At 47.8% G+C, this 15,321-nt stretch overlaps 1 protein-coding gene across 12 annotated transcripts in view; it reads right to left on the bottom strand.

The window, feature by feature from the left end:
• RCBTB2 (RCC1 and BTB domain containing protein 2) overlaps positions 1-15,321 on the bottom strand; it is a 122,082-nt gene that overhangs the window by 53,645 nt on the left and 53,116 nt on the right. For 7 of the 12 annotated variants that reach the window (XM_039519855.1, XM_039519857.1, XM_039519859.1 and 4 more), the window contains exons 12-13: positions 11,549-11,688; positions 8,056-8,186 (exon numbers count right to left, since the gene is read on the bottom strand). In XM_039519855.1, coding sequence (XP_039375789.1) covers positions 8,056-8,186; positions 11,549-11,688 — 271 coding nt within the window. The other 5 variants (XM_039519850.1, XM_039519849.1, XM_039519851.1 and 2 more) reach the window with 3 other exon arrangements.

Below are 15,321 nucleotides of genomic sequence, written 5' to 3'. Positions count from 1 at the left end.
AACTCAAGGCCATGCTTCCTGAAAACCTCAGTTAACTATCAAAAGAGGAGGCTGCCCATATCAACCCTAATCCACTGAAAACAGCAAGATGATTGAAGCAAGAGTAGCACAGTAAAAGTATGTTGGAGAAGGGGTAGAGTGAAGGGGTGCCCGACCTAGGACACAAGATGGATGGGAAGGGAAGAGTTGGCGAAAGGAAGGAAGGCATTCCTACTCTTAGATTTCAAAGTAGAAAGACAAATATGAAAATATTTGCAAATGATGTCATGTGTAAACTTGGGGTTCTTCTTAGAGTAGCTGCAGTGATGTATCCCACTTAGGTGTGAGTGTGCCAAGGCCACTGGAACTGGAGAATTTTGCCTAGCAGGAGCCGTACAGGGGCACCACTTGCGCCTTGCAGCCATAGTCCCTCACCTGGTTATGTGTGGCGGCACCCATGGCTGGAGATGGAGCTGTGTGCGCTCTTAACCTCACATTCTGTCACTAATTTAGTGTTTTTTCTAGTTATATGTAATTAGTCATACCATTAGTTTAATGTTAGTTGTATGTAGTTAAGTATTTCCCTGTGATGCCCTCACCAGGGTTTACACACTGCCTGTTGTGTGGGGGAGCGATTCCTAATAATGATCCCCACATACAGTCTTTGCTGTGCTCGGGTGAGGCCCATGTCAAGGAGCAGTGTTCGGTCTGTAAATTGTTCATGAAACGGACTCAGGTGGATAGGGAACTGTGAACATGTGCTATTTTAAGCAAACAGGCCATGCGGCCTGCTTCAGCACTGGGGGCCTTGTCAGATCAGAGGTTGTTGCCCTTGGTTCCAAGAGTGCTACTGCCTCTTGCTCTGAAGTGCGGGGGGGAGGGAGGGAGGAAGGAGCCATTCTCTGTTGAGTGCGCTGAGGAAAAAGTTCACATAAGACCAACTGAGACTGTTCCAGGTCTTGTGGACTCTCCTGCCTCCCCCAGGAAGAGCGTGGATTGGCATGGAGTTAGTGCTGGCGCATGGGATGGTGTGGGTGCCTCTAACTGCTCCCTGGCACTGAGCAGGGGCATTAGATACCTGTATTGTCAACTCTAGTTCTGGCCCCAAGGTATCTATTGAGTTCGGTACTGATGAGGGAGATACCAGCACGGACTGTTTTCATGTTGGCATCGTACCAAGTGGCTACCGTCCTCCTCTGACTTTCCATCCTGACCTCTCCTTTGGTCCAGGACTTGGCGAGGACTGCATTGTTTATAGCTCCGTTGGCTGGATGGGTCACTGAACCCTCAGGGCTGTTGGCACTGCAGCCTGAAATTTCCCCTTCCACAGTCTGTGGAAACAGGGGCCAGTACCGGGCTTAGTGCCAGAGTCCTGGGCACCAGGAAACTCCTCAGCACCACTGCAGCTGGCACTGCAGATGTTACCAGGGTGACTTTCACCATCCTCCACCTCGGTACCATCAGCTGTTTTGGTACTGCTGTAGACGTCAGGGTCCACACCACTTCTGGCACTGGCATACTTGGTGCCCGGAATGTAGTATGTGAGCAAGCAAAGGGTAGCACACTCCAGGGTGCTCTGCCAAGAGGCAATCAGCTTGTGGCAGTTCTGCATTGACAGGAGTAGAACTCCAATAGCCGATCACTTGCCTGGGGTCCAGAATCATCTTGCAGACCATCTCAGCAGGAAGTTTTCCCTCAACAAGTGGTCTTTGAAGCCCAGTGTCTGTGAGTCATCTTTGCAGGGAGGTGCTTCCCATCGCGCGACCTGTTTGCTCCAAGGGTCAACAGGAAATGCTAGCTGTTCTGCTCTCAAGGGGGCCTCAGTCCAGGCTTTGTGACCAATGCCTTCCACCTCAGCTGGCAGTCGGCTCTTCTATGAGCTTTTCCTCCAACTCCGACCATTCCATAGGTCATCTTCAAGCTGAAAGCAGAAGTGTCCAAGCTCATCCTCATTGCCTCGGCATGGCCAAAGCAGTGCTGATTTTCCGACCTCCTCACACTGTCGATTCAGCCTCCCATATCCTTTCCTGTCCATTCTGACCTGCTCATGCAGAATCACAGTCACACTGCATCCCACGCTCAGCTCTCTACATCTCATGGCGTGACTGCTCTGTGGTTGAATAAGGAAGAGAAATGCTCAGTGGTTGGTTGACAGGGTCCTACTCAGTAGTAGAAAACCCTTTACTAGGATAGCCTATTTGGCAAAGTGGCAGTGTTTCTCAATATAGTCATCTTGGAGTATCTGCTGCATCTTCAGTGGTCGGGCCTTTTGCTTAGCTCATTGAGGGAGCATCTATCGGCACTCTCAGTCTTTCATCCATCCATTCATGTGTCTAAAGTGGTTTCCCCATTTAACCGAAACCAGGTGGTATATTTACTTGTATTTTTTCCTAAGCTGCATTCATCGCCAGAGAAGGAACAGTGTCTTCACACACTGGACATTAGACAATTCTGGCCTTCTATCTGCATAGGACTAAACCCCTTCTGGCTTCACCTCATCTGTTTATGTCACATGCAGACGGTATGAAGGGACAGGCAGTCTCCTCCCAGAGGATTTCTAAGTGGATAACTTCCTGCATCGAGACTGCATATGAATGGCTTTGGCTATGCACCCACTCTGGGAGTAAGAACATTCTACAAGAGCACAAGCTATGTCAATAGCGTTTTTAAGTGACATCTCGCTGTTGGATATTTGCAGGACTGATGCATGGTTGTCGATACATATGTTAACAAACCATGACGGCATTACTGTGGCATCCAGAGCAGATGCAAACTTTGGGAAGGCAGTCCTTTGGTCCTTGTTTAGCTAGACTCTGAGCCCAATGCCGTGGGAGTACTGCTTGTGAGTCACCTAAAGGGAATACGTGGCTGCATCTATTTGAAGAAGAAGACGTTACTTACTGTAACTGTGGTTCTTCAAGATTTGATGCAGCTGTTATTCCACGACTCACCCTCTGTCTCCTCTGGATCAGAGTCTACTCTCTGGCTGTTCAGCGTGAAGGAACTGAGGAGGGTCGGATGGTGCTGCCTCATGTAGCCAGGGGAGGGGCTCTGGCCATGAGGCACTAATGCTGCCCTCCTATGGGTACTGCTTGGCAAAATTCTCCAGCTCTGGTGCACAGGGTGCGCACATGCCTAAGTGGAATACACATCTGCATCACATCTCAAAAAATCACAATTAAAGTAAGTAACTGTTTCTCTTCACTCCACTGTTGTTCATGGGGTTGCTTTTAGAATATGTGGAAGACTGCAAAAATGTTTATGAATTTGGAAAGTTTCTGAATTTTAGTCGAAATGATTGATACTGAAAATGTGTCATTCATTATTCTCCTGTTTAAAAAGTTTCAGTCATCCAACTAGATAGCATACCCTGTGACTGACTAGTCTACAGTGGGTTTGGTAATCTAAGTGACCAACTCAAAAACAACACGATGAAATTTGTTCATATGAACTATATGATGAATCCTTATGCATGACCAGAAATCAGGATCACGTCACAAACGTGAACAGGAGACAGCTAACATAATTTGATCAGCTCCGTATTTCAACTTGAAGGTAGACACAATATGAAAATGCAAAAGGTGCAACCATATGCAATTACCGTATATTCCGGCGTATAAGACGACTTTCTATATTAAAAAACAACCCCCAAAAATCGGGGGTCGTCTTATACGCCGGGTATAAATAGCGGGCGGCTGGGATTTAAAAGGCTCTGGGCTCCCCGCTGCAGAGGGCAGCCCAGACCCCTCTGATTCCCGGCCGCGGCTGGGATTTAAAAGGCTCTGGGCTCCCCGCCGCAGCGGGCAGCCCAGAGCCCTCTGACTCCCCGCCGCGGCTGGGATTTAAAAGGCTCTGGGCTCCCCGCCGCAGCGGGCAGCCCAGAGCCCTCTGATTCCCGGCCGCGGCTGGGATTTAAAAGGCTCTGGACTCCCCGCCGCAGCGGGAAGCCCAGAGCCCTCTGACTCCCGGCCGCGGCTGGGATTTAAAAGGCTCTGGGCTCCCTCCCTCGGAAGGGGGGGTCGTCTTATAGGGCGAATATAGGCCAAAACCTATATTTTAACTGTAAAATTAGGGGGTCGTCTTATACGCCCCGTCGCCCTATACGCCGGAAAATACGGTACTCTAAAAATTATTTGTACAATCAATCAATAAATAAATGCATCATATAACAATAGAGCCTTCAATTTTCCTAGTGTATGCCTGGAAAAAGGCTAATGATTCCTTCCCTCTTTTACCCACATTAACTTCAAAAGTGGCCATCTGCAAAATTTGTCAAAAATACAAATTATTTTCTAGCCATTGTGGGACCCCAAATTAACTGCCTCCACTACCCTGAATATTTAACTTAATGAAAGGACACGTTAGCCTCACAAGGATGTAGATATACATGTTGACATCTGAATGTGTGTTTTGAAACATGTGCAGCAGCTGGATTAGACATGATGGTAAAAATAACTGTCTTGTTCTAGACTTACTAGTACAAGTGTTAGATCAATAGTGAGATTTTCTGAAAATTCTCAGCATAGCGACACCCAATGTGGATGACTGTCATATGTTCTGTAGGCCATGCAACCAGTCTTGCCCAGTCAACCTTCTAGCAGCATTCCCTTTCTTTATGCACTGAGACCTGTCCCTTTTGCAGCCTGTTCCTGTGTAAACAACTTCTGCAGAAGGAAAAGGAATTAGCCTGTCCTTTGCAGCAAGCACATTACAGACAGAGTTAGCTGCAAGGCAATATTTTGACATCATGATTCACAATCTGAAACCTCTTTGAAGCTTGCTGCAAAAAGAAATGTACTAATCCTAGTCAGTTTCCCTCTGTGTGAAGTATACAAGTATTGCATACTGGGCAGGAGGGAAGAGGGGAACTTCAGAAGATGCTAGTTCATTTCCCCTTTGTAGTCCCTTCCATGGGTTAAATGCTTCTAGTCTGCTGCCTCTGCAGAGATGCAATTAAAGCCAAAAAAGGAGACCAACAGCTATAAAAATGGGCTTAAAAAGAAAAAGGGAATAAAATGAAAAAAATACCCAGAGGGAAAAGGCATGGAACCACAAAAAAGTATGTGTGTGGTGGGAGACACAACAACAAAAAAGGAAATGCCAAAAATACAGAAGAAAGTGGCACGGGTAGGGGGTAAAAGTGCATGGGAAATGTAATGACATCTTAAATTTCATTCCAGATTCCAGGAATCCTAGGAGTATTACAATCTTTGTCTAAAAGAAAATTAAGGGAGGTTGCTTCCCTGCTATACTGAAAAAAAATTCTCTTCACTGGCCAGTCGGGGAACGATGTTTAATAATTTTGCTGGTAAGGAAATCGTAACTTTTAATTTGTAGTATGAATAACAGCTAATTAATCTTCAATCCAGCCCACAGTACATTAGAAATGTGCTATAAAAATAGCAATTGCGTAGAACTACTCCTACAAACAGACAATACGTCAGCAAGCATTTCCACAGAATTTTCGAAGATGTCCTATTTGTGACTATTACTTCTGGATGAATTTATCTTTGGTAAAGTCAATTGAGTCAATTTATTTTTCATATTAGGGCTGAGAACTGCAGCATATTCACATCTTTTACTTGTGTTGATTACGTAAAGTGAAAATAAATTAGAAACTGAACATCGGTACCTTTTCCAACTGCTACATCCATCTCTAGCCTCTGTTTGGCAGAGGATGGAGGATAGATGGCAGGAGAGAGATCACTTGATCATTGCCTGTTAGGTTCACTCCCTCTGGGACACCTGGCATTAGCCACTGTCAGTAGACAGATACTGGGCTAGATGGACCTTTGGTCTGACCCGGTACGGCCATTCTTATGTTCTTATGTTACATATAGACTTATTTTATGAACTGATGATTTCTAGAGAGAAATTTCATGTTTTACATTTCTGCACCTTGTAGTCTTACAAAGCGTTTGCAGCTAAGGTGCTGACACACTATCCTATACTTTCACTATTTCTGCAGTTTTAACAGTGCTTACCTCCTTCAGTTTATAATCAATGGCTGTGCTAAAGGACAATACAAAATTTCTGAAAGAATATTACAGTTGCTAATTAAAACTGTGAATCATAGAAAGTAGAGCTGGAAAACATGCATGAGGTCATACAGTCCATCCCCATCACCACCTGTTTCCTACAATATATTCACAGGCGCTTTGTCCAGGCTAGTTTTACGTGTTGCATGATACATAATTTCACTTGTAATAGTTCCAAGTGAAACAGGTTGATCAAAGCCTTTTCTGGTGTTGACAACTAGAATTAAAGGTGTAGAATATTTTTAAGGTGAGGCAATCTATTTTGAAGTTTCTATAACAAACTTCAAATGAAAACCTATCCTATTAAAAGTTGCTGCGCTTCCTCACACCACAGTATCTTTCACTTCAGTGTCCACAACACTAAAAATCTGACCTTTCTTTTCTGTCCCTAACGTTACAATTATTAATGCCCTGGTCATCTTCTGCTTTTATTACTTAGTGAGGTTGGTGGAGATGCCATTATCTCCCCACATTGCTCTGCCTCTAGCCAAAATTATCTTTTTGTCAATCCGACCATGTCACCCCCCACCCGCATCTTCCAATCCCTCCATATTAAATGTACACTTCTTGTCTCCTCATCTTCAAGCTCCGCACAAATGCATCCCAATTTATAGCTCATTTTTTATCCTGTCATACTTATATCATCAATGATGACAGTTTCAACTCTCCCTTCTTCTACTTCCATTTTTGCCCCTTCTCCCTCACTGCCCTCTATGCATGGAACAGACTACCAGTCCAGCCTCGCCAGACATGTTCATTCTTCTCATTTAAATCTCTCCCTTCAGGCTTCTTTAGAAAGGCAAAACGAAACAAAAGAAATAATAAACATTTTAAAAGTTCTCAGTTCAGTGCCATCCTTTGGGTCTCCTAGTGTGACTTGATTTCTTAATAAGGGGGAAGCTGTACATTATAAAAACCTGCCAAGCTGACAGATTTAACTGGTTTTGCAAGTAATTAATCAACCAAGATATTAGCTCTACTGAATATTTTTGGTGTTCAGTCAGCACACTCATTTACTCACATATGTGGTTCCCTACCAACCAGATGGGTTAAATTCACCACTGGATTAAGCAGACTGCTATTATACTGGAATCAATGGATTGGCAATGTTTTGGCCCGTAACAAATTTAGTCTCAATGCACATATTTAACTTGTGTTAGTATCTGTGGGAGTTTGATGTATTCATGAAGGGACCTTCCTTAACTAGGTTGAAATGATATATTAAGTCTAAAATTAATATTCAAATATTTTGTAAATACCAAACTACAGATATTTTGCAGACCAAATAGTACTGAAAAATTAAGAAAAAGCAAACTTCTTTTACAAAATAAAATGTTAGCATATCTGCAAATAAAATGTTTTTTTTAAAGTAGAGCCCATTACACTATTGGTGCTTTCCAGACATTCTAGAATGACGTTCCCTGCTCACAATCCAAGAATAGACAGATGAGAAGACACAGGATAGGGGAAAAGGAACAACGGGCAATTGGTTTACATGTAAACATGATTCACTGTAAGCAGCATAGGAAAAGTCAATCTTTGAGAGAGGAACAAATGCATACAGAGAAGGGCCTTACAAGATAGCCCAAGGAGGTCATATCCTATGTGGGGGACCATGTGGAAGGTAGAGAGAGGATTGTGCAAAAAAGCTGACAAATGGTCAGTGAAGGTACATTGGAAGAACATGGTCAGTAGGTGATGCAAAACTCAAAGGTGAATAACTGGCATTGGCAGAGTTATGTACGATGGTGATGAGAAGCTTAAATGTCATGTCAGAGCAGATGAGGAGACAGTGAAAGAATTCAAAGAGGAGACTGACACAATCGAGTCAGCGGGGAAGGAAGATGACATTAGCAGCCTGATTTTGTAGGGACTGAAAGGGGAAATGTCCATGCTTAGGGAAGCCAGAGAAGTTGATTACAATACTCATGTGTGATGGTTCATTAATTGCAAAAAATAGTTACCATAAATAGTTCAATGTCCCGAAAAACAGTTCTCTCACTAAGGAACTTCTAGTACAAATAAAAGTTTTCCATACCTCAGCTTCATATTTGACTGCAGCTGAAAGAAGAGCAATTGCATTCTCCTCACAAATGCTTTGTTTGATAGTTTGCTGGCAAAGCTTTTTCAATCTATTTTCTCTATAGAATGTTGCCAAATCTAGCAGCCCTGTTGAGAATTAGGAAGAAAATTCACAGATATTTGGTTGTCTTTATGCAAGCCATCTAAACTTGTATTTCAGAGTTATCCGTTTTTTTCTCTATGATTCCATGATCCACTTATACACAAAACCTCCAAAAAGGCTTTATGCGGATTGAAGAGTTCACACTTATTAAGACACAAGTTCTCCACCTTTTTTGCAGTTTGCATCACATTTTAACAGAGATTATTTAGTGAACCATCTCCCCTCTCTTCAGTGATGATCTGGGCCAGCTCCCTTCCCATTTGTGGTCAAATAATGTCTGTGGCAACTACATCAAATGGAAAGATAATATTAGGAAGGTATCAGGGTCTTTTTAAAACTGTTTTAAATATGAGAAATGGTCCTTTTTGAATACAGTGTACATTTGCTGTTCATTTCATCCTTCCCTCCCATTCATTCTGTCCCTTTCTTCCACTGCATCTTTGCCATCCTCCTTCTCCTGCACGCATAGGCGCCGACTTATATGGGGCTCTGGGGCTTTAGCCCCATGAATAAATCCCAAGCAGGGGCTCTGCCCCACCAATGTTTTTTCTCCCCTGCTTGGAGCGCCCCCCCGCCGCCGCCGCCGCCAGGGCTGCCCAGAGCCCTTTAAATCCCAGCCGTGGCCGGGAATCAGAGGGCTCTGGGCAGCCCAGAGCCCTCTGATTCCCGGCCGCGGCTGGGATTTTAAAACCTCTGTGCTCCCCGCGGGTGCAGGCAGCCCAGAGCCCTCTGATTCCCGGCCGCGGCTGAGATTTAAAGGGCTCTGGGCTCCCCGCGGTTGCAGGCAGCCCAGAGCCCTCTGATTCCCGGCGGCGGGGATTTCACAGGCTCCGGGCTGCCCAGCCGCAGCAGACAGCCCAGAGCCCTCTGATTCCCGGCCGCGGCTGGGATTTAAAGGGCTCTGGGCTCCCCGCCGCAGCGGGAAGCCCAGAGCCCTCTGATTCCCGGCTGCGGCTGGGATTTAAAAGGCTCTGGGCTCCCCGCGTTTGCAGGCAGCCCAGAGCCCTTTAAATCCCAGCCGCGGCCGGGAATCAGAGGGCTCTGGGCTGCCTGCTGCAGCGGGAAGCCCAGAGCCCTCTGATTCCCGGCCGCGGGTGGGATTTAAAAGGCTCTGGGCTGCCCGCCGCGGCGGGGAGCCCAGAGCCCTCTGATTCCCGGCCGCGGCTCGGATTTAAAAGGCTCTGGGCTCCCCGCGGTTGCAGGCAGCCCAGAGCCCTTTAAATCCCAGCCGCGGCCGGGAATCAGAGGGCTCTGGGCTGCCGGCCGCGGCGGGGAGCCCAGAGCCCTCTGATTCCCGGCCGCGGCTGGGATTTAAAAGCTCTGTGCTCCCCGCGGGTGCAGGCAGCCCAGAGCCCTTTAAATCCCAGCCGCGGCTGAGATTTAAAGGGCTCTGGGCTCCCCGCCGCAGCGGGCAGCGCAGAGCCCTCTGATTCCCGGCCGCGGCTGGGATTTAAAAGGGTCTCAGCTCCCCCCGGTTGCAGGCAGCCCAGAGCCCTTTAAATCCCAGCAGCGGCTGAGATTTAAAGGGTTCTGGGCTCCCCGCCGCAGCGGGCAGCCCAGAGCCCTCTGATTCCCGGCCCCGGCTGGGATTTAAAAGGCTCTGGGCTCCCTGCGGTTGCAGGCAGCCCAGAGTCCTCTGACTCCCAGCCGGGGCTGGGATTTAAAGGGCTCTGGGATCCCCGCGGCTGCCAGCAGCCCAGAGCCCTTTGAATCCCAGCCTCTGTCCGCTGATTGCCCCCTCCCCAGACCCCTGCCCCAACTGCCCCCCAGAACCTCCACCCCCTATCTAAGCCCCACTGGTCCTTGTTCCCCAATTACCCCCTCCTGAGACCCCTGCCCCTAACTGCCCCTTGGGACCTCAGCCCCTATCTAAGCCTCCCTTCTCCTTGTCCCCAACTGCCCCCTCCTGAGACCCCACCCAACTTCCCCCAGGACCGCACCCCTACCTGTCCCCTGATAAACCTCTTAGACTCCCATGCCTATCCAATTGCTGCCTGTCCCCTGACTGCCCTTCGAACCTCTGCCCCATCCAACTCCCCCTGCTCCTTGTCCCTTGACTGCCCCCCGGAACTCCCTACCTCTTCTCCAACCCCCAAACTGCTTACTGTGCCACTCAGACCAGCGTATCTGGCTCCATGCAGCTCCAGGCAGTTGCTGCCATGCTCCCCCATGGAGCCCACAGCCCTCTCCCACCCCCAGCACCTGCCTTCCAGATTTGAACACCTCAAAATTCAGGAGTGCTCAAGCTCGGTTTGGGCAGCTTTTACTTCATTTCTCCCAAATCAGTTTCCCCTGCAAGGCGCCAACTGAAGGTGTTGGAGAACAGAGAGATCAGGTGGCCTCCTAATGCCTGGAAAAGAGACAAAGGCCGGAGGAGGGAGTGTCAGTGCCTGTGCGGACTTCTGGGAAGTGCACGGTGTGGAAGGGGATGCTGTGATGCTTTGGAACATCTCCATACAAAGCCAGTCAGGAGCCTCCTCTCTCGGAGCATACTGTCTCCAGGGCAAGAAGCTTACACCTTCCTGGGTCTGACCTCGGAGCATTCAGCATGCCCTTCCACGTCATGCACTTTCCAAAGTGAGTCTGCCCAGGCTGGTCCTGGGGCAACCAGAGGTCGCTGCACCCCAACTCTGCAGTCAGATGTGACTCTCAGCCAGACAGTAAAACAGAAGGTTTATTAGATGACGGGAACACAGTTTAAACAGAGCTTGTTGGTACAGAAAACAGAACCCCTCTGTCAGGTCCATCTTGGGGGGTGGGGAGCCCAGAACCAAGTTCTGGGTCTCTCCCAATTTCCCCAGCCAGCTCCAAACTGACACTCCCTCCTCTGGCCTCTGTGTCTCTTCTGGACAAGGAGGCCACCTGATCTCTTTGTCCCCAACACCTTCAGTTGGCATCTTGCAGGGGAAACTGAGGCACCCACACAGTATTCAGAGAAAATATTAAGAACATTCCCACTTCATCACAACAGATGCAACAAAATATAATACTGTATATTGAAGTAGGCAAGTGCTGCTTCTGACTTTCCACTTTTAATTGACCCTTGTAATCTTGTGGCACTGACGCGTTGTAGCTTCATTTTATATCGGCTTACAGGGCGGGAGCGGGGAGGCACCACCATTTTGGGCCCCACCAAAAATTATACAAACCTGCCGCCTATGCCTGCACGATTCTCTGCTGCATGGACCACCTCATCCATGTACATGCGATGGAGCATAAAAGAAGGTTTAAAGAATAGTAAAATAACAATGAACATGATCAACTCCATCTTTCTAGAACCCGTTAAAACAAACTTTAAGTTCTCTCCTAACAGTAACTTGACATTATTTGAATTTATGCCAATTACCTATTGCATCCTCAGGAGGGAGACTGATGTTGTCTGTGTACAGATATTCCAGGAAGGCTCGGTAAACTTGATAAGAGAATTCACTCATTTCTATAACATCATCATCATTGTTATTTAATACGGAACGAAAATGCTCACACCTAATGAACAAAAATAAGACACACATGGTGAATAGTTAAGTTTGGTAAATTAACACAAGTAATGTGTCTATATCAATCATAAAGATGGAGAATAAAATATATAGTGATATGATAACATCAGATTTTTTTTGATGAGGTAAGGAGGAGTCCATTAAACTCATTGTAATTCTTTTACGTGATTTGTATATTAAATATTATACTGATTCTATTCTCTGCCTCCTTTTGCAAATACATTTTAGGATTAAGACAATTCTTATTCTTGAAGATCTGTTTTTCCATAACTTCTGTACCCTCTAGCTACATCATATTATCAGTACTGTAGATTACATTTATTCTGATGTCATCATCTAGCCCTTGCTTCTAAATTTAATTTAAACCCCTCATTCTCCACGTTTAAAATATTAAAACCAGAACAGACTTAGACAGATCCTTGACCATCTTTTCGTTACAATAACCAGCCTTAATACTTACATTTAAATATCCAGATCAGGGGTCGGCAACCTATGGCACGCTTGCCAAAGTCGGCACACGAGCCAGTTTTTAATGGCACGCTGCTGCCTGCCGGGACTCCAGCGTGCCATTAAAAATCCTGCCCAGCCCAGCCCACTGTCCTCTGCCCTCCGCTCCCCCCGTGGGGGCAGGGAGCAGAAGCATAGGCGTGCACACAGGGTGGGCAAATGGCCCCACTCTCCCGGCGTGGCAAGCTGCGGGGTCCGCACTCCCGGGCTGGAGCACCCAGCCGAGTGGAGCAAGCCACTGGCCCCTCCCCCGCCTCCGCCCTCCCCTGAAGCCCTGCCGCTGCACACGCAGCACTCTGGGGGCCGGGGCTGCGCTTTTCCACAGGGCAGCGTATCTGGCTCTGCTTGGAGCTTCATGATAAGGGGTCCGGGGCTGGGGGTTGGATAAGGGGTGGGGGCAGTCAGGGGACAGGGAGCAGGGTGGGTTGGATGGGGTGGGATCCCGGGCTGGGTGGTTAGGGGCGGGAAGTCTCTGGAGGGGGCAGTCAGGGAGCAGGGAGGGGTTGGATGGGGCATGGGAGTCCTGGGGTCTGTCAGGGGTGGGGGTGGATAGGGGTCTGGGGACAGGGAGCAAGGAGGGTCCTGGGGGCAGTTAGGGTGGGGAGGTCTCTGGAGGGTGGTCAGGGGACAAGGAGCTGGGGGTTGCATTATTCGGGAGTTCTGGGGGTCCTGTCAGGGGGCGGTTGGATAGGCATGGGTGTCCCAGGGGTCTGTCTGGGGGCAGGGGTATGGATAAGGGTCCGGGGGGGCAGTCAGGGGACAGGTAGGGGGTAGGGTCCTAGGGGGGCAGTCAGGGGACAAGGAGCAGGGAGGCTTAGATAGGGGGTGGGGGGCAGTTGGGGGCAGTTAGGGGCAGGGGTCCCAGGAGGGGGTAGTCAGGGGACAAGGAGCGGGGGGGGGTTGGGGGTTCTGAGGGGGGCAGTCACCCAGCCCTCTGCCCTGAGCCTTGACCCAAGTCCCACACACACCCAGCCCTCTGCCCTGAGCCCTGTACCTCCCTCATACACACCCAGACCTCTGCTTGACCCCTTCACCCCCACCCCATGACCCCAGCCCTGACTCTGGCACCCCCACACATATCCAGCCCCCACTCTGTCCTGACACCTGCACCCCCCTCACATGCCCCCAGCCATCTGCCCTGACTCTTGCACCCCCTCACATACCCAGCCCCACACCCCATACACCCCTCATCCCAACCCCCACCCTGAGCACCAAACAGGAGCTCCTTCACTCCCCCCTCACATTCCCACCTGCACCCCTCACATCAAATGGGAGCAGCTCAGGTAAGTGCCCCACACCCAAACCTGTCCCAACCCTGAGCCCCCTCCCTCATTCTAGTTCCTGGCCAGACCCTTCACCTCCAGCCCTGTGCTCAGTGCACTCCCACTTCAGCTCAGTGCAGAGAGAGGAAGAGAATGGGCCAGAACCAGGGAGAAGGTTCTGTATGTGGGCAGGATCGGGACCCCAGACCGGCAGCGCGCTGAGCGGATCCGGCAGCTGGGATCCCAGCTGGCAAGAGCCAGCGGATGGAACCCCTGAGCAGCAGTGGGCTGAGCCCACTGCTGGTCTGGGGTCCCGGCTGCCGGCCCTGCACAGCCTGCTGCCGGTCTGGGGTTCTGGCTGCTGGATCCTTGCCAACCGGGGTCCCGGCCACAGGCCCTGCTCAGCGCGCTGCCGGCCTAGTGAACGGAACCCCAGACCAGCAACGGGCTGAGCAGGCCGGTGACGTAAGATCAACATTTTAATTCAATTTTAAATGAAGCTTCTTAAACATTTTGAAAACCTTGTTTATTTTACAATACAACACTAGTTTAGTTATATAATATAAAGACATATAGAGAGAGACCTTCTAAAAAACATTAAAATGTATTACCGGCACGCGAAACCTTAAATTAGAGTGAATAAATGAAGACTCGGCACACTACTTCTGAAAGGTTGCCGACCCCGACCCAGATTATGCCTGTAATATCTGTATTATACATTTTAACTGAATTATAATTCCCCAATTCTGCCATACAACAGTATCAACATATTTGGAAAGCAGGTTCTTTTTCCAATTTCTAAAAGAATGTTATTACAATACTGCAGTCAAATACTCAACCACTGAGCTATGGCTCCAACAATACTGGGAAGACAGTGCCCAAATGAATCAGTTGTTAAATCTGTTGGATTGTTTTGAAGATTCTTGAGTAACCAAGCATTTTATCCATCCCCCGTTAAAAACTTGTCTTAGAATAAACACAATTTAATTTGACTTTTTTCCTCCATTATCTTGTCTATATGCCCCACCTTAGAATTTGCTTTTCTTTTAGTCAGAAGATTTTACAAGTAAGCCTGCTATACTTGTTATATCTTCAGAGGTAGGCACATTATCTGGTCATAAGTCTACATGGTACAGAGAGCACTACTACCATATAAATGAAACACAAAAATCTACTTATTTATCAATGATTTTACCTTCCTTTTATATTGGTCTGAATTGTTGTCTATATATATTTTGCTTTGTATGTTATGCATTTTTCATGTCATAAAAATATATAAACATAAAATCACAAATCAATAAAATACTCAGGAGTTATAATTTGGTTTCTCTCGTGTTGTTGTGCAGGGATGTGGGACTTGAAGGGGCAGCCAAAATCCTGTACCTTTGTTTTCGGAGCACAAGGTAAGGGGGTTATAGCAATGGTAGTAACCTTCAAAAGAGCAGAACACGGATAGAGCCCATTAGCTCTTCTGCATTTGTGGTCAGGAATTTGGAAAGGGGGGAGTGCACGCTGCGTCTTTTAAAGGGAATAGCAGTTGCTAGTCATCCACACAATCCCCAAGTGCCCATGGATACATCTTTTTCTGTAGGCAGAATGCCTCTGGCCTCTCCCACTTGAACAGGGCCTGCCCACCATTCCACTACTACCACCACATGCTAGTAGCCATCAATCTCACAATTTAGTTTTAGGAGTACTTACAGAACAAGGCAAAAAAAAAAAATCCCACTGAGTTATAAAAATTCAGCAATAAAAAGGATCTCTTAAAAGTAAGGCACTCATGATAATGCTTGCAAAGGGAAGCATTCAGCAATGGTGTGTTACATGCATGTTATCCTCTTAGCCAAGTGTGA

Source organism: Mauremys reevesii, linkage group 1 (assembly GCF_016161935.1).
Source record: "Mauremys reevesii isolate NIE-2019 linkage group 1, ASM1616193v1, whole genome shotgun sequence".
NCBI classification, from domain to species: domain Eukaryota; kingdom Metazoa; phylum Chordata; order Testudines; family Geoemydidae; genus Mauremys; species Mauremys reevesii.
This window is presented reverse-complemented; position numbering and strand designations above follow the sequence as displayed.